Source organism: Heterodontus francisci, chromosome 8 (assembly GCF_036365525.1).
Source record: "Heterodontus francisci isolate sHetFra1 chromosome 8, sHetFra1.hap1, whole genome shotgun sequence".
Classification (NCBI taxonomy): Eukaryota; Metazoa; Chordata; class Chondrichthyes; order Heterodontiformes; family Heterodontidae; genus Heterodontus; species Heterodontus francisci.
In genome coordinates this window covers 107,278,636-107,302,221 of record NC_090378.1, presented here as the reverse complement: position 1 = coordinate 107,302,221, position 23,586 = coordinate 107,278,636, and the positions used below count along the sequence as shown (strand labels likewise).

At 40.7% G+C, this 23,586-nt stretch overlaps 1 protein-coding gene across 2 annotated transcripts in view; it reads right to left on the bottom strand.

Annotated features, from left to right (window-relative positions):
• The window catches only part of atf6 (activating transcription factor 6), a 516,610-nt gene that overhangs the window by 297,884 nt on the left and 195,140 nt on the right, over positions 1-23,586 (bottom strand). For both annotated transcript variants that reach the window (XM_068037874.1, XM_068037875.1), the window contains exons 8-9: positions 20,368-20,553; positions 15,986-16,077 (exon numbers count right to left, since the gene is read on the bottom strand). In XM_068037874.1, coding sequence (XP_067893975.1) covers positions 15,986-16,077; positions 20,368-20,553 — 278 coding nt within the window. The remainder of the gene's footprint in view (positions 1-15,985; positions 16,078-20,367; positions 20,554-23,586) is intronic.

The following is a 23,586-nucleotide window of genomic DNA, read 5'->3' as shown; positions in this document are numbered from 1 at the left end:
ACATTTCAAAATGGTGTTTCATTCCTGCAAGAATGGAGGTGTTATGAAAGTGCTTCTATTTTAAAAAATTTTTTTAGAGGACTTGTATTTTAGAATTATGCCCATTGGTTCATTTGGGAAAACTGAAAGGATTTCATGGATGTGTGTTTTTTTTTTTTACAAGGGTCACCAAGGTTTCGTTTGAAAACAAACCTTTACTGGATGTCACATGCCTTAAGCTCAATAAACAATAGAAACCTTGGTGAATTGGGGAAGATGTTTACAGATGTTATGACTGCTCAGGACAACGCCCCCAATCAAAATATGTTCTGATTCTGATTGCGGTGGGAGCAACACACTGTCAATTCAGTCACGTCACTCCACAGGTCGCATCATATTTCTTTAAGGTTTCCAAGTCCAAGATGGGGCGGCACAGTGGCGCAGTGGTTAGCACCGCAGCCTCACAGCTCCAGGGACCCGGGTTCGATTCCGGTTACTGCTTGTGTGGAGTTTGCAAGTTCTCCCTGTGTCTGCGTGGGTTTTCTCCGGGTGCTCCGGTTTCCTCCCACAAGCCAAAAGACTTGCAGGTTGATAGGTAAATTGGCCATTATAAATTGTCACTAGTATAGGTAGGTGGTAGGGAAATATAGGGACAGGTGGGGATGTTTGGTGGGAATATGGGATTAGTCTAAATGGGTGGTTGATGTTCGGCACAGACTCGGTGGGCCGAAGGGCCTGTTTCAGTGCTGTATCTCTAATCTAATCTAATCTAATCTAAAGCAGCAGCCGAATTGAAACAATCTCGTAACCCCCAAATGAGGCGAACCAAACCAGGTATCTTTAGATATCAACAAATTAACTGTGTATTAAAAAACTTTTAAAAATCTGAAACACTACTAAGATAAACCAATATCTAAAGACCTTTAAGTTCTTAGTTAAAAATCTAACTCCCACATTCACTCACATATACTCTAACAGTAGTTTGGTTTTTAATTAGCTGCCCGAAAAAAAATAGGGAAAAAAAAGTATTTGCAGATTACGCTTCCGACGAACGGTCTTCAAATTCAACACAGTCCAAGTTCACTTGCAGTCTTCCAAAGTCCGATGAGAAAAGGGTGCTTCCAGAGATAGGGGTTCAACAGTTGTGGTATCACACTCTTCTTTTTTCCCAGTGATGAACACAGCAGATCAATAATTTGTTATTTCTTTAAGGAATTAATCTGGCTTGAAGCTTTTTTAGAATTTTGAGAGAAAAACAACTCAGGGTCTAAAGTGACTTAGAGAGCGAGCTCTCCTATTTCCTTCACATGCCGGATCTGTCTGTCAACTGTGTGTCTCTGCTAGCCAGTTTCAAAGTCAAAATGGATTCATCGAAGCCCTGTTCTCCCTCTCTGTATGGTTGTTGCCAGGCAACCAGAATGCACTTTTGCTTAGTCTCCGGAGCTTGCTGCCTTAAAGAAATACTATCTTTTACAGCCTTAAATGTGCACTGCAATATTTCCCAAGGAGAAAAAAAAAAGGATTGTGACACAGAGATGTCAAGATATTTGGTGGTCAGGAGGTTTCATTTTTGGGATCTTGGTTTGGTTCAGTTGGGGTGTGGAATGTGTTGAAATCAGTTGGGTTTGTAGTCTGCTGAAAAACACCCAGCTCCTCTTTCTTTACCTCTTTGAAAAAACCCTGCGAATCCAGTGAAAGAGCTAAAACCCCTGATGCCACATTTCTCCTGAGAAGCACCTGGACAGCCTGCCAGATTACATTTCGCACCACCTGAAAAGAAATGCTCCAGAAAAGATCCCAGTGACCCATCTCCACCTACTCAGACGCCAGACTGTATGCTACTTTTGGGATACAACATATATCATCCTTTTTCATCAAGAATTAACAAGTATTTGACCAAAGTACTTTTTTTTGGTCAAAGTCCTCTGCAGAGAAAATTTTTTTTTTCTTTAACCAGTGTGTGTGTTAGTTGGGTATTTAAAAAGGGAACTTTCATATTACAATATGTGTGTTAGTGCTTTGCTTCGTTACTGGATAAGACTTGTTTTATAATAAACTGATAATTATGTTGCTTTTTGAAGAGACCTGGTTGGTGTATTTTGTTCTGGGATAGAGAGTAGAGTATATAATTGACCGCATCAGTAACTGGGTAAACATTTAAATAAAAACAGGAAGTGCTGGAAATACTCAGCAGGTCAGGCAGCATCTGTGGAGAGAGAAGCAGATTTAATGTTTCAGGTCTGTGACCTTTCATCATGAAGTTGCTGCATTTTCAGATTACTTACTCATTAAACTCACCACAGAAATTTAAATTCAGTAATTAACAGTAGAAGTACCTTTTTAATAGCATGATAATTGTCAATGATTGCCAAACCTCTTACCCAAAAAGTGAACAATTCTAGGTGTGGAGTCTCATTCTTTCAGGTTGCAAATTGTTTTGAGGAAATTTTTTTTAAAGTCAAATTTTAATTTTTTTTCTCTTCTGTCTCTTTTAATCTAATCTTTCATTCCCTCTCTTTATTACTCATTTTGATTTGACATAGAATTCACCCCCCCCTCCCTTAGACATTCCTATGTTTATTTCTCAATCTTTAATCTCATTGGTTAAGATATACTGTTGTTCACCAAGGTCCCAGATGCCTTGTTATCCTCACTGCATCGTTATCAGCTCACACTCCTGGCAACTTTGAGAGTAGAACATTTTAAAACCTTAACATGCAGGATCAAGTCTACCCAATAGAGCATGCCACAAGATACTACATTCCAGAAAAAAATCTGAGCTAATTAGCTTGGAATTTAAGACCTAATGGCTCAACATCTGCAATGGGCAAAAATACTGGAGTTTATTATAAAGGAAGAAATATAACTTCATGTTATGAGCAAGAAAAGCAAGTCAAAGCCAACATGGGTTCAGGAAAGACAAGCAGCACCAAATTAACTCACTACAATGCTTGTTACGCAGACAACTTTTGCCTCAACTTGAAATTAACAGCATAACCACAGAATCAGTTCCTGGTCTAATTCTGGAACACAGCAACAGAATGACAACTTTAGAAAGCAGTTTTACACAGCTTGGGTTATACACCTGAGGAAGGGTAACTTCAGGATCTCAAGCTGCCTATTGGATTTTTTTCATTTTAGGGCCTTTTAAAAAAAAATGTCTTGAGGAAAGTGAAGATCCACCCCACTCAAAAATTCCCAGTCTACTGGCAAAGAAGCACATCACCAATGAGTCAGCCCCCTTGTAGGCAGAATACAACTCACAGCCGGTGTAATGGAGTCTGTGGTGCAAGACCAGTGGGGGAGCATCTGCAGACAGCTATCCGAAGAGATGACTGGCTAAAGGAACTGTTAGGTGCTATGACTTTGGACTCAAAGCCTGTGTTTTTTTCTGAGACAGTCATTTACTGGGAAAAGAAACTGAAAGCTCCAGAGAGAGAGTTGGGAAAACAAAACTGGTTCTAACCAGTTTAAAGCACAGGTCACAGAGTCATGTGACAGAGGTGTTCCCAGAGCTATTCAAGGCTCAGATTACAGATCAGCACAGCTGAAACGGCCTGCTGTGTGTGTATGGACGAAAACAGCAAGCAGTTGTTTAAAAAGACAGGCTGCAGGCTGGGGAAATCAGACTCTGAGAGCTGACCATTGGCAAATAGGACTATGGCAGCTGCTTTTGGTAACTTGAAGTGTGATCAGTGAGACCACGCCATCAAGACGCTTGTGGGTGAAGCCGAGGTTGTTCAAGAGTGACAAGACCAGACTGTTAAAGGGAAGACTGCATCGCTCGCTATCGACGGGATATCATTACTTCCATATCTGCAACCTGGGGGGCAGCACTTGGAAAACTACTTCAGAATGTCACAGATTTTGAAAAACTTTGTGACGGTTTGTTGCCATCTTGGTAACAGGACAGCTCAGAGGACTCGAGAACTATTTTTGTTGCATCTGATAATTTACGTGTAACCTTTAAGAGATATATATAATAAATATAAAAACTGTTAGTTCATGTTTAATTTATGTTGGTTTTAGGTTGAGTGTTCAAGTAAAGTTTATGAAAGTGAAATCTTGTCCATTTGGTTTTTGTTTGCTAAATTGGAGTCAGTTGGTAGATTCGATTCTTCTGGTTTGTTGGTGATCTCCACGGGATCACAACAGGCAGTATTATACAGTGGTCCTGCCCACTGTACATAAAACTGTAGATTTATCAGAGTGGCAATGCAATCTAACTGAGAAGTGGGTAATGACAGTAATAAATAAAAGCAAAATACTGCAGAGGCTGGAAATCTGAAATAAAAACAAAGTGCTAAAAATACATAGCAGGTCTGGCATCATCTGTGGAGAGAGGAACAGAGCTAACATTTCAGGTCTGTGACCTTTCATCAGACTTGGCAAACTGGATAATGACAATGCTGTGCCTTGGGCCTTCCAGAAAACATTTCATCAGAGTTCTTTGAGAGGTTGACGTATGAATCACAGAATTTTATGATCAAAGAGCAGTTAACAAATTGGCTATGAATAAGGAATAGAATGTAGCCAGGGTATTAGTGTAACTGAATAGTTGTCAGAGATGTCAGCAAGCAATTCTGGGACCCCTCCCTCCCCCAACCGCTTTCTGTGTAAGATGACGAGAAGCTAAAGTCTGGGCAGCAAATTAAATGTTGTGCTGTTTGAGTAAGGCCATTTAATTTAAAATCTAAGACAGAGCCTTTAACAAAACATTGCTGACATCAAATGTGAAGTACTGTCAACAGTTGTGGTCATGCTATTTAGTGAAGCCACGAGCAATGGAAAGGATTCAAATCATTTAAATTGGTCGGTAGCTTTTTGAACAGAAACAGAGGGTAAGGAAATGCATTTGCATTGGATAGCACATGATTAAGGGTAAACACAATGCAATATAAGTTTTTTAAATATTATCAAGGGAAACAATAGGGATGTAGCAAGATGGATGTGCAAACTCAGAAATAAAGCCTGATGATAACTGATTCATGAAGTACACAAGAGCAGGAGTAGGCCAGTCAGCCCATCGAGCTTGCCCCAATATTCAATATAATCCCAACTGATCATCCATTTCAATGCCTTTTCCCCAGACTATCCTCATAGCCCCTTATGTCATTTGTATTAAGAAATCTGTCCATTTGGGGTAGATAATTCCAAAGATTCACAACCCTCTGAGTAAAGAAATTTCTCCTCATCTCTGTCCTAAGTGGCTTCCCCCTTATTTTGAAACTGAAGTAGAAGTAGCATGGATGGAAATTAGGAATAGCAAGAATTAGAAAACATCGGTGGGAGTAGTTTATACGCCCCCTAACAGTAGTTATACCGTTGGACAGAGCATTAAACAAGAAATTATCAGAGCTTGTAACAAAGGCAATGTAAAAATTGTGGGGGACAATGAAATTGGCAAGTGTGGTCTAGAAGATGAGTTTGTGGAATGTTTTTGGGACAATTTCTTGGAGCAATACATGTGGAACCGACTAGGGATAAAGCTATCTCAGCTCAAGTATTGTGTAATGAGGAAGTTAATTAGTAATGTCATCGTAAAAAATCCACTGAGAAGCAGTGATCATAATGCCACTGAATTCAATGCTAAGTTTGAAAGTGACATAGTCCAATCACAAACAAGTAGTTTAAACTTAAACTAAGCCAATTACGTAGGTATGAGGGGAGAACTGGCGAAGGTAAATTGGGTAAATAGACTAGAAGGTACTGTAGTAAATAAACAGTGGGCAACCTTTAAAGAAACAATTCAAAATATTCAACAAAAATACATTCCTTTGAAAAACAAAAACTTAGCCAGAAAGACCAATCCGTGGCTCATTCAGGAAGTTAAGGATAGTATTAGATCAAAATAAGAGGCTTACACTGTTGCAAAAACAAGTCTGAGGATTGAGAGTGTTTTAGAAACCAGCAAAGGGCCATCAGAAAGTTGATAAAAAAAGGAAAAAGTAGAATGAGAGTAAACTAGCCAGTAATATAAAAAGATTATAACAGCTTTTATAGGTATATCAAAAGGAAGAGAGTAGATAAAGTAAACATTGGTCCCTTAGAAGCAGAGACAAGAGAAATTATCATGGGCAGTGAGAAAATGGCAGAGGCATTGAACAAACATTTTATGTCTGTCTTCATTGTAGAAGACACAAGTTTCTAACGAGAAATGGATAGCAACCAAGGTACTAAAAAGAGTGAGGAAATTAAGGAAATTCACATCAGCAGAGAACAAGTATTGGAGAAGCTTCAGGGGCTAAAGTCCGACAAATCCCTGGGACCTGACGGCCTACAACCTAGGGCTCTTAAAGAGACAGCTAAGGAGAGAGTGGATGCGCCAGCAATGATTTTCCAAAATTCCTTAGATTTGGGAATAGTCCCATCAGATTGGAAGTTGGCAAACGTTACGCCACTTTTCAAGAAAAGGAGAGAGAGAAAACAGTGAACTACAGTGGGGTGCCACAAGGATCGATCCCAGGGCCTCAGCTATTAACTATCTACATGAACGACTTAGAGGAAGGGACAGAGTGTAGTGTATCCAGATTTGCTGATGATACAAAAATAGGTGGGAAGGCATGTTGTGATGAGGACACAAAGAATCTGCAAAGGGATATAGATAGGTTAAGTGAGTGGGCAAAAATCTGGCAGATGGTGTTCAATGTGGGAAAGTGTGAAGTCATCCACTTTGGTAGGAAGAATAAAAAGGCAGATTATTATTTAGATGGAGAAAGATTACAAAATACTGCAGTACAGAGGGATCTGGGTGTTTTTGTGCATGAAACACAAAAGGTTAGCATGCAGGTGCAGCAAGTAATTAGGAAGGCAAATGGAATTTTGGCCTTTATTGCTCGGGGGTTAGAGTTTAAAAATAGGGAAGTCCTGCTACAACTGTACAGGGTGTTGGTGAGGCCACACCTGGAGTACTGCGTACAGTTTTGGACCCCGTATTTAAAAAAGGATATACTAGCATTGGAGGCAGTTCAGAAAAGGTTCACTAGGCTGATTCCTGGGATGAAGGGGCTGTCTTATCAAGAATGGCTAAACAAGTTAGGCCTTTATTCATTGGAGTTTAGAAGAATGAGAGGTGATCTTATCGAAACATAAAAGATTTTATGGGGGCTCGACAGGGTAGATGTTGAGAAGATGTTTCCATTAGTGGGGAAACCTCAAACCAGGGGACATAATTACAGAGCAGGCCCGAAAGAGAAGTTGAGGACTGGGACAGATCAGCCATGATCTATTGAATGGCGGGACAGGCTTGAGGGGCCTACACCTGCTCCTATTTCTTATGTTCTTATGTACAGGCCAGTCGGCCTAACATCAATCATCCAGAAAATGCTGGAATTTATTATTAAGGAAGTCTTAACAATGTACTTCGAAAGGCACAATATGATTAGAACAAGTCAACATAGTTTTACTAAATAGAAATCCTGTTTGCCATTTTTTTTCCAAGAGTTTTTTTTTGAGGATGTAACTAGTAAGGTGGATAAAGGGAAATCAGTAGATGTAGTATACCTGGATTTCAAAAAGACATTTGATAAGGTGCCACACAGAAAGTTAATAGGCAAGATAAGGACTCATGGGAGATTTTATTAGCAAGGATAGAGGAGAGGTTAACAGACAGGAAGCAACGAGTGGGCATAAATGGGGCACCTTCAAGTTGGCAGGCAGTAAATAGTGGAGTGCAGCAAGGATCAGTGCTGGGGCATCAGCTATTTACAATCTATGTTAATGACTTCGATGAAGAGACAAAGAGTAATATATCTAAGTTTGCTGATGATACAAAAGATAGGTGGAAAGGTAAGCTGTGGGGAGGATGACAGGTTGAGTAAATTGGGCCTTTTCTAAAAATTCATTCATGGGATGTGGGCAGCTCACCACCACCTTCTCAAGGGCAATTAGGGATGGGCAATAAATGCTGTCCTAGCCAGGGACGCCCATACATATCCCATGAATAAAAAAAATTCTCCGGAGGTTAGGAGAATGAGAGGTGATCTCAGTGAGACATACAAGATTCTGAAGGGGCTGAATAGGATAGACAGAGATTGTTTCCACTGGTCGAAGAATCTAAAACACGGGGGCACAGTCTCAGGATAAGGGGCCGATCATTTAGGACTGAGATGAGGAGAAATTACTTCACTCAAAGGGTTGTGAATCTTTGGAATTCTCAACCCCAGAGGGTTGTGGATGCTCCATCGTTGAATGCATTTGAGGCTGCAATAGACAGATTTATGGTCTCTCAGGGAATCAAGGGATACGGTGAGTGGGCGGGAAAGTGAAGTTGAAGTCCATCAGCCATCATCGTACTGAATGGCAGAGCAGGCTCGATGGGCCATATAGTCTACTCCTGCTCCCATTTCTTGCGATAAAGCCATAAATTAAAGGTAATTTAACCAGTAACTCCACTCACAATGAACATTATTTTTTAATAATAATGAATGCTGATTGATCTAATATATCGAAAAAGTTAATGGACATGTTTCTTGATTAAACAGGACCTTCAGTTTTCATGTACTTGAGGCTATTAATTTTCATGTTTTGTTTACCTGGATTTTCTAAATTTTTTAGCTTCCGTGTTTCAGGTGACTCAGAGGAATTTGAGTTGTCCACTTCCTTAAGAATGTTATCTTTTGCCCTGATGCCTAGGTAAAATATACCATTGGCACATCAGGTTTTTAGTGTATATCAGTGATTGGTTTGATCCCAATGCAGCCACAAGAATGCTCATTTTCAAAAATGGCAAAACGCTGCACTTGGCCTTCTTTTAGGCTTAACTGCAGTTATGATACTGTAGTTTTTTCCGGGAAGAATGCGGTGTGTCTTTAAGGCTGGAAAAGGAGCCGTACTGCTTTAAGAACCAGCAAGCCTCAGGAGTTAGAGAAAGTGCAATTTGGTTGCCGTTGAATACAAGCATACAGAGAGGGAACCAACCAGCTTCAAATAATGCATCCTGGTTTCCTAGCAATAGCCATTCAGACACCAAGGACTGGATATACAATGTTGCAATTATCTTTTGAACTGGCTTTTTAGTTGAGACAGACTGTTCGAATGAGAAACACAGAGAGACAGCTGTGTGTTAGCACCTGAAAGGAGTGCTCTCAGACTATTTAAACTGAAGGAAGAGAATTTAGTCTGTTTATTTATTATTCTCCCTCAAAATTCTAAAAAGTCAAGCCAAAACAGAGATCTATGATAATTTAAACAGAAGGAAGTAAAGTTAGTCTCTGACAATCTTTTATTCCTCAAAAATTTCAAAGCCAAATGATTCATTAAAAAGTGTTTGCAAGTTGTGACTTCTGAATTAGACTACGGACTGTTCTACTGTCGAAGAACCTTTTTTCCCCATCAGACAGCTGTGAGGACTTCAAGCAACCTTGGATCATTCCACATCGTGCAGGAGCATAAATCTGCAAGGACGCTAATTTTTTTCTATTCGCTTATATCTTAGTAGTGTTTAAGAATTTAGTTTTTCTAATTAAACAGATAATTTGTTGATTTAAAGACACCTGGTTTGGTTAGCCTCATTCGAAGGTTAATAGATGGTACAATCTGGCTGGGTCTTTCATTAATTTGGAAAGCTTAAAATGATATGTTAGGCGATCTGTGGAGGGATGGGATTGAGTTAACAGTGCGTTTCTGCCACTGCAACCGGTATCGTATATTTTGATTGGGGGCTTTGACTAGAGCTCTCGGTCATAACACTGCAAATAAGTTCGATAAACAGTGAATGGAAAAGCAAACTTTTGCCAACTATTAATTATAATTCATTTTAATAGCTTCTTGTCCTCACGAACTGCAGAAGTATCTGACATAGCCAACACTCTTGGGAAATTGCAGTTAAATTCAAAGACTGTGGCCTTCAATAAAGCCAAAGATAGTCTGAGGGATGGGAAGAAAAAGCAGGCTGATAAAGACCCAAGAAAACAAAAAGACCAGAACCAAGCAGCACTTCAAATCCCGGCTGTTAAATTTGTAGGACTGACTGTTGTTAGATACATATTCAGATTAACCACACAGCTATCTGTAATTGTTGTGTGGTTCCAACCTCAAAGCAACTGCCCAGCAACCAACCAACTAACCTATTACATATCAAGTTAAACTGGGATGCAATTTTTATGAGCACAACTTTATTTTTTTTAACCTCTTAAGTACCACAGCAGAATTTAAGCTAATACTTGGGCAAAAATACTTCAAGATACTCACCACACTTGTTCTTGCAAATTGTTTTTCGGAGAGTTTAAGAAGGTCAAATATTATTTTTTTTTCCTTGTCTTTTCTTTTTTCTCTCTCTCTTTTAATCTAATCTTTCATTCCCGCTCTTCATTACTCTTTCTGAATCTGATTTGAAATAGAATTCACGCTCCTGCTCAATCCTTTCTACGTTTATTTCTCAATCCTTTAATCTCATTGGTTAAGGAGATACACTGTTTGTCCTATTGTTCAGCAAGGTCCCAGAAGCCCTGTTGTCCTCACTGCATTGTTATCAGTTCACACTCCTGGCAACTTTGTGAGTAGAACATTTTAAAACTATAACATGCAGGAACAAATCTATCATGCCACAAGATGACACACTTCAAAAAAATCTGAACCAATATCTTGGAATTTAAAACCAAATGGCTCGACATCCTTACTGTAAAAATACTGAAATCTGTTATAAAAGAAGAAATGTAACTTCATGTAATGAGCAATAAAAGCAAGTCAAAGCCAACATGGCTTCAAGAAAGGCAATTAGCACCAAACTAACTAACTGCACTTCTTGGAGCATTCAAGGTTATGTGGGCAACTTTTGTCTCAATTTGAAACTAACAGCATAACCACAGAATCAGCTCCTGGTCTAATTCTGGATCAGAGCAATGAATGATAACTGCAGAAAGCAGTATTACACAGCTTGGATTTTACATCTGAGGAAAGGTAACTTCAGCATCTCAAGCCAAATAGCCTTAGTAATTGGAGAAAGAAGCAGGTTGACAAATAACCAAGTAAAAAAAGACCAGAATCTAGCAGTACCTCAATAACTAGCTTTTAAATTTGCAGGACTGCCATTAGGAGTTCATCAGGGTAGTGTCTTAGGCCCAACAATCTTCAGCTGCTTCATCAATGACCTTCCCTCCATCATAAGGTCAGAAGTGGGGATGTTCGCTGATGATTGCGCAATGTTCAGCACCATTTGCGACTCCTCAGATACTGAAGCAGCCCATGTCCAGATGCAGTAAGACCGGGACAACATCCAGGCTTAGGCTGAAAAGTGGCAATTTACATTTGCGCCATACAAGTGGCAGGCAATGACCATCTCCAACAAGAAAGAAGTTAACCAAAATAAAAACAGAAAGTGCTGGAAATACTCAGCAGGTCAGGCAGCATCTGTGGAGAGAGAAGCAGAGTTAACGTTTCAGGTCTGTGACCCTTCATCAGAACTGGCAAAGGTTAGAAAAGAATTAGGTTTTAAGCAAGTGAAGGGGGGTGGGGGCTGGTGTTGATGGAGAAGAGAATAAAATGGAAGGTGTGTGACAGGGCAGAGGACAGGAGAGATAAAATAACAAAGCTGTCATGGGTCATAGGCCAAGAGCGTGTTAATGCTTGTGGTGAAAGACAAAGCATTAGTCCAGACAGAGGGTTAATGGCAGAATAATGAGCAACTCTGTCCACATGAGAAAACAGGCACATGGTTAAAAAATAAAATAAAATAATCAAAAAATATTAAAACAAAGGCCAGTCAGGCTCTGAAATTGTTGAACGCAAGGTTAAGGCCGTAAGGCTGTAGAGTGTCTAATCGAAAGATCAGGTGCTGCTCCTCGAGCTTGCGTTGATGTTCACTGGAACACTGGAGCAGGCCAAGAACAGAGAAATATGGGCATACGAGCAGGGGTGTACGTTGAAATGGCAAGAACCGGAAATTCGGGGTCATGCTTTCGGACTAAGTGGAGGTGTTCCGCAAAGCGGTCACCCAATCTGGGTTTGGTCTCCCCAATGTTTAGGTGATCGTATTGTGAGCCACAAATACGGTATACCAAATTGAAGGAAGTACAAGTAAATTACTGCTTCACCTGGAAGGAAAATTTGGGGCCTTGGATGGTGAGGAGAGAGGAGATAAAAAGGCAGGTGTTACTCCTCCTGGATTGCATGGAAAGGTGCCATGGGAGGGAGACGAGGTGTCGGGAGTGATGGAGGAGTGGACCAGGGTGTCACGGAGAGAACGATCCCTTCAGCATGCTGACGGGAGGGAAAGGGAGGACGTGTTTGGTGGTGGCATTACGCTGGAGGTGGAAGAAATGGCGGAGGATGATCCTTTGGATGTGGAGGCAGGTGGGATGGAAAGTGAGGAGAAAGGGAACCTTGTCGCGGTTCCGGGAGGGAGGGGAAGGGGTGAGGGCAGAAGTGTGGGAAGTAGTCCGACAAGGTTAAGGGCCCTGTCAACCACAGTGGGGGGGAATCCTCGGTTGAGGAAAAGGAAGATCTATCAGAAGCACTGTTGTGGAAGGTTGCGTCATCAGAGTAGTTGCATCAGAGACGGAGAAACTGGGAGAACAGGATGGAGTTCCTCCAGGAAGAAGGATGTGAGGAAGTGTGTTAAGGTAGCCACGTGAGTTGGTGGGATTATAATAAATATTAGTAGACAGCCTATCCGCAGAAATGGAGACAGAGAAGTCTAGGAAGGGAAGGGAAGTGTCAGAGCTAGACCATGTAAAGGTGAGAGAAGGGTGGAAATTGGAAGCAAAGGTGAAGGTTTTCCAGTTCAGGGCAAGAGCAGGAAATGACACCGATACAGTCATCAATGTACCGGAAAAAGAGGTGAGGGAGTAGCCCTGCATAGGACTGGAACAAGGAATGTTCGACATATCCCACAAAAATGCATAACTAGGACCCATGCGGGTACCCACAGCAACACTTTTTAATTGAAGAAAGTGAGTGGAGTTGAAGAAGTTGTTCAATGTTACAAGAAGTTCAGCCAGGCAGAGAAGGGAGGTGGTGGATGGGGACTGGTTGGGCCTCTGTTCAAGGAAGAAGCGGAGAGCCCTCAGACCATCCTGGTGGGGGATGGGGGCGTAGTGAGTTTGGATGTCCATAGGGAAGAGGAGGCGGTTAAGGGCCAGGAAACTGGAAATTGTCAAAATGACAGAGGGCGTCAGAAGAGTCACGATGTAGGTGGGAAGAGACTCTAACCACCTCCCCTTGATGTTCAATGGCATTACCATCGCTGACTCCCCCACTATCAACATCCTGGGGTTACCATTGACCAGAAACTGAACTGGACCAGCCACATAAATACCGTGGCTACAAGAGCAGGTCAGAGGCTGGGAATTCTCGGTGAGTAACTGACCTCCTCTCTCCACCATCTACAAGGCATAAGTCAGGTGTGTGATGGAATACTCTCCACTTGCCTGGATGGGTGCAGCTGCAACAACACTCAAGAAGCTCGACACCATCCAGGACAAAGCAGCCCGCTTGATTGGCACCACATCCACCACCTTCAACATTCACTCCCTCCATCACCAATGCACAGTGGCAGCAGTGTGTACCATCTACAAGATGCACTGCAGCAACTCGCCAAGGCACCTTCGACAGCACCTTCCAAACCCACGACCTCTACCACCTTGAAGGACAAGGGCAGCAGATACATGGGCACACCACCACCTGCAAATTCTCCTCCAAGTCACACACCATCCTGACTTGGAACTACATTGCCATTCCTTCACTGTCACTGGGTCAAAATCCTGGAACTCCCTTCCTAACAGCACTCGGGGTGTACCTATACGCCAATGACTACAGCAGTTCAAGAAGGCAACTCACTACCATCTTCTCAAGGGCAATTAGGAAAGGGCAATGAATGCTGGCTGAGCCAGCGATGCCCACATCCCCTGAACAAATTATTTAAAAATTAGATACATATTGAGATTTACCACACAGCTATCGATCTGCAATTGATATGTGGCTCCGAACTCAAAGCAGCTGCCCAGCAACCAACCGACTAACTTGTTAACATATCAAGTTAAGCTGGGATGCAATGTCTGTGAACAAAACTATTTTTAACCTCAAGTACCACAGTAGAATTTAAGTAGCTAATACCAAGGTATAACTTGGGCAAAAATACTTGAATATTGTCACAGCACATCTTGTAATATTGTACGACCTACCAAGAGCAATGACAATCTCAATATCTTGGATCACTGAATGGAAACCAAATCTTTACTTGCTGGTTTATCAGCCGTGGCTCAGTTGGTGGCGCTCTCACCTGATTCACAAGGTTGTGAGTCGAAGTTCCACTCGTGGACTTGAGCACAAAAATCAAAGCTGACATTCCAATGCACTGATGAAGGAGTGTAGCACTATTGGAGGTGTGTCTTTCGGCAAGAAGGCGGCCCACTTAAGATGATGGAAAATATCCCATGGTACTATTTCAAAGAGCAGCTCTGTCTGGTGTCTTGGCCAATAATTATCCTTCAATCAATATCACAGAAACATATTATCTGGACATTATCACATTGTTGTTTGTGGGAGCTATCTGTGGACAAATTGGCGGCCACGTTTCCTACATTACAACAGCGGCTACACTTCAAAAGTACTTCATTGTCTGTAACGAATTGTGGGACATCCGGTAGTAGTGAAGGATGCTGTATAAATGCAAGTCCTTCTTGCTTTCTTTCTTAGTTGGATGAAGGGGAGCATGGAGAAATTCCAGCATTTTGAATTTCTTCTAACTTCCAATGCCCATCCCTAGTCTTGAAATGAGAGGGTGATGGAAGAGAGATGTATATTTTAAATCAGGAACTAATAATTTGGACATGGAGAGGGCTCTTTCGTTGCAATACCAGGCAAGCAAATTACAGAGCGTAATTGCAAACCTAAAACCAGGTCAACCTCTTCAAACTTAGAGACTGCCACCAAATTCATAAATACTTTCATATTCAACAAGGTACTGGGGTCATTTCCTGATACAGTGACGAGTAGAGGGATATGGCTTTAGATTTAGAGTATGAAAATAACATGAAATGCCATTGGACACTGCAACAGTATGGACTCAGTAGCCTTCTCATATATCCACTTACACCTTGCAACAGATTCGCACCCAGTGGAAAATTGTATTTTCTGTAATCAGTAAATGCTGTCGAGGACAGCTCACCAAAAAGTATGTTTACCAATCATTATGATTATAATTATGGGGAATAAAGTGTGACTCAGTTTCTTGCAATTGATGAAAATGACAATTTAACAATCCTCGGTCACCTTCCATGTAAACAGAAATAAATGCATACATTGGAATACTTAACAGCATCACTTATACTGTGCTTTACACAGACCTGAGTAATTGTAATGAAGATGCCAATATAAACAATATCATTTTCCACATCAAGGATAGCATGACTGACTAAAGTCTCAATTGCTGGAAAAGCATGACAAAGAGAAAACTCCACAGTCGTCACTCCCGCTCTTCAGTTCCCAAGATGGCCCCAACTGGTGACAATTCTTTTTGAGCGATTGAGCCCAAATTTCTCTCTCATGAATGGAATGGAATTTCTTTTTATCCAATGCACCCTCTATGCCATCTTGATGAGTGTTCACGGGTCACTCAGTAGCAAAATCATTTGTGTCACAACCTACCAAGCACTAGCTCTCTGCTTATAAACCTAGAATCTCTTGGTCTCATAATCCAATTATGACTTTCGACTCAATCTAACAATTCAACTGTGACCTCAACACATTGACAAGCTCAGACGAAGGACTATGAACTCCTGGGAGCTGAACAGCAAGATAACAACTAAACAAGCTTCTTTTGAGTGATCATGTACCATTTGTCCAGTTGCTCCTTTTAACTAAATAATAGCCACTAAAAAACTGGACTTTTAACAGTTTGCTGCAATTATGGGATAACGCTATAATCTACTCATATGTCAATGTAGATTTATTCATCAAGATATAATTATCAATCAGCTCGGCAGTTAGTTACTCAGTCTCATAACTCAGCCAGATACTGCATTAAGATATGGAACTAAACCAGTAAATCCCAAATGTTGTAACTTACCTTACAGGACCACAACTGAGCACTATAAATGCCAGCAATGCCATGGCACACAGAGCTCTTCGTTTTGGAGCAGTAACTTTTAGTTGCTGATTCTGAAAAAGAGAAATGGCTACATTTACCAAGTGCAACCCAAATTCCAAATGCATTATCACATTCTTCCAAGAGTATGAAAACCTCTTTTTCAAATTTTCCTGCTCTATCCTCCTTCCACCTCCCCACCCTGTCTCTACCTTTACAGGCCCCCTTTTATCACAACTCCATCCCCTCACATCAGCTGCAAACTCATTGTCTGATACGACTTCATGTTCCACCATATTGATTTACTGCCATTCTATAGTCAAACAAAAATATTCTAGCATTATATAAACTCAAACAGTTTTATTTTTTTTTAAATTTTATTTTGTTTTTATCCTAGCTGCTTTTCAGATTTTTATGGCAAACCCAGGAGAAACATGTGTTTCTTTCAAAGCCTCTCCAGTTTGGATCATCTTACATTAAATCATTCCCAGCCAAGTAGGCTATAAAATATACACAGCCAGGCAAATAATTTTTTTTCTCCCAAGTTAACCCTCTCGCACATTACAACTCTCCAACACAGCTCAGCTTTTATGCAGATATACTGAAAGCATGCAGTGCACAAACCTGCAGTCAAACAAATGAAGATGACCACATGCCCGCCTGAAAGATGCTCTAAATTTCACGCATCTTAGAAAGTAACAGAGCAACAGAAGGAAGAACCCACACTGCTGCACGGCAATATTAACACAAACTTTTTTTTGATTCACATATTCATTTCTTTAGTGTGCACAAAAACCTGATGTCATCAAGTGACTTGGACATACATACAACAGCAACTATTTATACAATACCCAACTCTACCTCACCACCACCTCCCTTGACCCCCTCCACTAAATTGTCTGCATGCTTGTCCAACATCCAGTATTGGGTGATCAGAAATTTCCTCCAATATCGAGAAGACCAAAGCCATTTTCTTCAGCCCAAACCACAAACTCTGTTAGCTAGCCACTGACTCCATCCCTCTCCCTGTTAACGGTCTGAGGCTGAACCAGGCTGTTCGCAACCGTAGCATTGTACTTGATCCAGAGATGAGCATCCGGCCACATATCTGTGCCATCACTAAGATCCCTAACTTCCATCTCTCTAACAACCTGCCTCAACAAGTCTTAACCATGCCCTTGTTACCTCTAGACTTGCCAGACCAGGAGCCAATTTAGGTCATGGGGACTTAGGACACAGGCAGCAGTTTTGGACGAGCTCAGGTTTATGGAGGGTAGAAGATGGGAGGCCAGCCATGAGAGCATTGTGTTATGACACGACCGCTCAAGATAAAGCCCCCAATCAAAATATATGGTTCTGATTGCGGTGGGAGCAACACACTGTCAATTCAGTCCTGCCACTCCACAGATTGCCTAACATAGCACTTTAAACTTTCCAAATTAAAGAAAGCCACAGTCAAATTGAACCAAATATTAACCCCCGAATGAGGCGAACCAAACCAGGTATCTTTAGATCAACAAATTAACTGTTTATTAAGCACTACTAAGATATAAAAAAAAATTTTTTGAAAAAGTAATCAAGTCCTTGCAGATTTACACTCCTGCCGAAGTGGAATCTTCCAATGTGGAACAGTTCAAGGTTGCTTGAAGTCCTCACAACCGTCCGATGGGGAGATAAAAGGTTCTTCAACAGTAGGACAGTCAGTAGTCTAGTTTAACAGCCGAAGTGCCCCTCTTCCTTTTCCAATGATGAACAATCAACAATTTGTTTTTTTTAAATTAATCTGGCTTGACTTTTCAGAATTCTGTGAGTATAATAGGATTTAAATAAACCGAGGGAGAGCTCTCCCATTTCCTTCAGTACATGCCGGCCCAGCTGTCTGTGCCGGTGTCTGTCAAAAGCCAGTTTTTCAGCTGGTTTCAAAAGTTAATCGCAACAATGTATATTTAACCTCAGTCTCCGAGTGGCTGTGTCCAAGGCAACCAGGACACATCTGCTCAATAACTCCTGAGGCTTGCTTGTTCTTAAAGCGGTACTGATCGTTTGCTGAGTTAAACATACCGCATACTTCCTGAAAAAAATACACTCAGATCTGAACAGTTGGAACAATCAAGTCTCAAAAGTAACTAAGGCATGGATAAATGTTTCAGGCTGAGGCAGGGGTGGTGATGGGCAATATTATGGAGGTTGAAGTAGGCAATCTTTGTGAGCATGATACATAGCTCAATAGTATTGTCACTGAGTCCTATCTTCAATTATATTCAAGTTTCACAAGGCCACATCAACAGTACATTCCTTGTAGGAAATTGTACTTTGCAACAGCACAGAAGACCAAACTGCAAGGCAGTGGCCCCAGAACATTTTTACCTTTCTGCACTAAACGAGTTCATGGGCTGTTCTTGAAGAACTTTTGAAGCCAGAGCAGAATACCATTGAAACAACTAAATTACTCACGGCAACACTGGCTCCTTCTGGAGCAGGTTACAGCTACATTCTGTGTCCTACATCACAGCTTGTGGTTGAACAGAGATCAATCCTGTATCTAATTTCATTAAAAATATGCTCAAAGATTTATTTTACACAGTGTGTAGGAGGTTGTCAGTTCTTTCCCAAAAGGCAGTAGTGGAAATCCTTCAGAAAATCACCAAGTAAAATTTTAATCTAGGTTTTATGGGTACCAATGTAGCTATTTCATTTCACGCCAGTATAAAATGCACATTCCACTCTTTTTTTATTGTTACAAAAAGTGCTTCTATATCTTTTAAGTATTTGTTTTGCAGAACTTAAATATAAATTGTGAAGATGGACTCATTGAAAGGCTGAAGATTTCATTGAAGCTGGACTTTGCTTTGTTGTTGACAGTTCATTGAAAGGACACCGAAATGTTGTTTAAAAACAGCCTTGTTGGAAGTCATGTGCTTGAAGCAATAAACAACTGTAACCTTGGTGACCCAGGGAAGATGCTTACGGAGAAGTGACAGGTCACGATTTATAGGGGTCAGGAGGCTTGACTCTTGAGATATTACTTTTGGTTTCACTTTGGACAGGGTGTTGGATGTGAACTGTTTTGAAGAGAGTTGGAGAAAACCAGCCAAGAGAACAGCCACCATCAGCTCACTCTCTTCCATCTCTTTGAGAACTTCATAAGAATCAAGTGTAAGAAATAGAGAAACTAGAGAACTAGAGAGAAAATAGAGAAATTTCTTATCCTGAAAAGCCTGCCAAACTGATCCTCAACATCACCTGAAAAGAAGTGCTCTAGAAAGATCCCTACACGTATTTGGGATGCCAGACCAAAAAGGGACAACGGACATCTTTTCATTTCTTCTTTTCTTCAAGAATTAACAAGTATTTGGCCAAAGTATTCTTTTTTGTGTTTTCTTTTTGTAACAGACCTCTGCAGAGAGAAATGTTATATTTTTTTCAGTGTGAGTTTGTGTGTGGGGAATTTAAAAAAGGGAATTTTCATATTTCAATCTGTGTGTTAATGCTTTGCTTTGTTACTGGTTAAGTCTTGTTTTATAATAAACTGATAATTTTGTTGTTTATTAAAGAAAGCTGGTTGGCGTATTTTATTCTAGGATAAAGAGTAGAGCATATGATTGACTGCATTGGTAACTGGGTAAACATTCTAAAAAATATACGTTGTGACCTGTGGAGAAGTGGAACGAGAAAAGACAGTGAACTCCTCCTCCCTCGGTTGTAACATTACTTAGCTGGAAAAGTGACCCCATAAACAGTTCAACAACACCCAATCAGTATTCTATTATTGAAACTGATTTCAGCTCAAGCTAATGGGACAGAAGTTGTTTTTTTTATTCATCAACCTGAGCACATAATCTCAGCTGACACTGCAATGAAGAACTGCTACATTGTGAAATGAGCTGTCCTTTATATCAGGTGTTAAATTGAGACCCTGTCTGCCTTCACCCATAGATGTTAGCGAGCCTCTAGCGCTCCTCACAAAAGAGCAGGAGATTGCTGCAGGTCTGGCAAACATTTCTGCCTTGACCAAAAATAGTTCAAGTACCCATTTATCTCAGATGTTTATGGAACCCTACTGATTGCAAAATAGCTGCCACATTCGTGCATGTAACGGTCACCACTTTTCAAGACAACTGCATGTGAAGTGCTTTGTGACATTTGAGATAAGTTGCAACATAAAAAAATGTTTTTGGAGAAATTTTCCTGTCTCTGTTAAAAGATGCCATAGCACTTTTTGAAGTTCAGTTAGGATTTCTGACTATGGTATTTTCACACCATCATGACCTCTGTGACCCAAAGTCAGCTCTTCAACCTATATCAACTTCAATATTCAAACTCAAACTTGCTCTACATGACAGTCAGCTTGGAAAGTAACTCACCTCAGACATCAGCTCCTGGAGCTGTTTTTGAAGCGAACCATTTTCATTCTTAAGCTTTGCATTTTCAACCAGTGCGGACCTCAGCCTGTACTCTAAGTTCACTAGATACTCCTTCTTCTTCCTCCGGGACAGACATGCTGATTCACGGTTCTTAATCATTCTTTCCTGTCGTCTTAGTGCATTTACCTATTGGATAGCAACACAAAATGGGGTAGAATGACTGAAAACGTTACAATTCCACGCGTAATTTTTAAGGGATCAAATCTTGGATTCCAAATTCAATCATCAATTTCAGATCATTTTTACGTTACTTAATTCAGGCCATTTTACAAATTACATGCAAGCAATTTCATGGAATGTGACGACATTCTGTAGATCCATTTATAACATAACAGGAGCTAGAATAGGCCATTTGACCCTTCGAGCCTGCTCCACCATTCAATAAGATCATGGCTGATGATCGACCTCAACTCAACCATCCCTCAACATCACCATATCCCTTAATTCCATAGTACCCAAAAATCTGTTGATTTCTATCTTGAGATCTACTTTCCGTTTCAACAATGAGATTTTGGAAAAATAAATCCAAGGGCCACTTGAGGATCAAAAAAATGTTAAAGTTGAAATGCTTGAGATGGAGGATCAGTTTGCTTTTACATGTGTGAAGTGATTTTCTCAATGCTTATAAATGTATTAGAAGGATAATCCTTATAGGACGAGATCAAGTAGGGTGGGAGGAGGTTCATGTGAAGCATGGACCAGTTGAGCCAAATGGCCTTTATTGTGCTTTAAGTTAGACGTATATCTATGCAAGAGTTTAGAACATGTATTACAGGCAAACTAACCTATTGGGTACTTTGGGGAATAAATTCTTGCTACTCTCTCCATAAAAGTATTTAAGGGGAGAGATTACCTTTAAATTGAGGTACTCCAGCCCTTACAAGTTTTAAGGTGATCCATGTTATATTATTAGACAGAAACAATTCAATGATTAACCACAGAACACTGTTCTTCAGGGAGGAATGAAGAACAGTCATTGACTCATTGATCAAGGTCTTTGTTATGGGGAAGAAAGTGATACTTTGCTTACCTATTACAACTTCAGATAAACATTAATTAAATTTTAAACCATTTAAAAAAAAATTTTCATGGTGACTGTAAGCATAAATGGTCGGAAAATCTAGCTCACTTAAATGTCTTTTTATATTGTAGAAGAGGATCCTATGAGGAACCACGTTCAGAATCTCCAATTTCAAAGGATCCCACAAGGTAGATATTTTTAGAATAGGTTGATCCAAGCAAAAAAGCGTTAAAAGTTAACTAGCATTCTGCACTGGTTTTATTCTTTACAAAGTGTACAAAATAAAACAGGACTTGTACTGTGTACTCCCGTTCAAGAGTAAGACACCAAATCTCTGCGCTCTTCCAATTCAAGCATTTTGCATCGCTCCACCATCAGCCATCATGCTCGCTCTCCTTTTAAGCCACTACTTAAAACCTAACTTTTAGCCCAAGCTTCTTGTCACCTGTCCAAATATCTCTGTGGCACAGTGTCAAGTTTTGTCCAATAATGCCCCTGTGAAGTGTCTTGGGATGTTTTCACTAAGTTAAAGGTGCTATATAAATGCAAGTCATTCATGTAGTACTTCAATTGTGTTTCACAAATTTAAGCCATGTTTCCTGATCCACGGAGCACAATAAAGGCCAATACATGGTTTCTAAGTTGCTTGTGATTATTTCATTGCTCAAATGCAGTTTTTGACATGTGACTACAAATGGACGCACTCCAGTTGTCTGTTTGGGCACCAGTCATGGGTGCTGCACTGTGAACAGAAAATACCATTATCGGTGGAGGCAGTATTTTCTTGGAGGTGGGATCAGCACTGAGCGAGAAGAGACACCGACACTTCACAAGCAGGTCTAAATTCAGTCTATTTCTTAAGCATTGTGACTGGGATTTTAAAGGCCTAGCACCATCTTTTGGAGAGTGAGAAGCAACAGGTAGTATTGACAGCAGAAGTAAACAAAATAGGAAGAGAAACCTCTTCGTTTAGCTGAAATTAGCATCACCATACTGATAATCCCAGGCTAAAGAGAAAAGCAATGGGTGAATACTCGTGACCTTACTTACACTTCCGAACCCATTCAAAGTGCAATACTCTTACACTCTCTTTCCCCTACCCACAACACAATTTAAAAAATGTGTGGCCAGAAAAATCAAAGGACTGTTAACAGTCATATTATTTTTACTAATTGCAGCAATGTCTTTATCTAAATATTCAGAAACTTAACAAGTAACTACATGTCCTGAGAAAATCACTGAATAACCACAAGGCCAAGCATGAGGTAACATTATTAGGTTCATTGAGATGATGCACACACTGAATAAAAAGATTCTGTTTGTACCTTCTCCACCTCCAATTGGCAGAACTAAGTTTAAGTTAGTGCAAACTTGCAGGAGATTTATTTATTTTTATTTCGAGATACAGCACTGAAACAGGCCCTTCGGCCCATCGAGTCTGTGCCGACCAACAACCACCCATTTATACTAATCCTACATTAATCCCATATTTGCTACCACATCCCCACCATTCTCCTACCACCTACCTATACTAGGGGCAATTTATAATGGCCAATTTACCTATCAACCTGCAAGTCTTTGGCTGTGGGAGGAAACCGGAGCACCCGGTGGAAACCCACGCGGTCACAGGGAGAACTTGCAAACTCTGCACAGGCAGGACCCAGAACTGAACCCGGGTCGCTGGAGCTGTAAGGCTGCAGTGCTAACCACTGCACCACTGTGCCGCAGTGGAATCAGTATTGTGGAATCATTATACTTCCACATTAAAATAAAACATGGGAACTGCCTCAGCTGAACTGTGGGCCTGCTTTGGTGCCTGACTATGTCTCTGGTCCATTACTCTCAGCTTCATTCCACAACAGGGAGGGGAAGAAATGCAAGTGTTTGAACTGTTTGCACCAAATGTTCTCCTGTGTCATTTTTCTTCTGAGTTTTTACCCTCCCATAGCTCAATCCTCAAATTCTATCTTTTTTGGCTGATCCTTGGGAGCTCTGAAAATAACACGCAAGAATTTAGCTGGTACAAACTGCACGACTTATTGTCTTGATTCGAACCATTCCTGCCTATACTGGCCCCAAGTGGAGTTCTGAACCATCTCCTCAGCTCAGTCCTTGTCAAAACTCTCAACTATAACAGC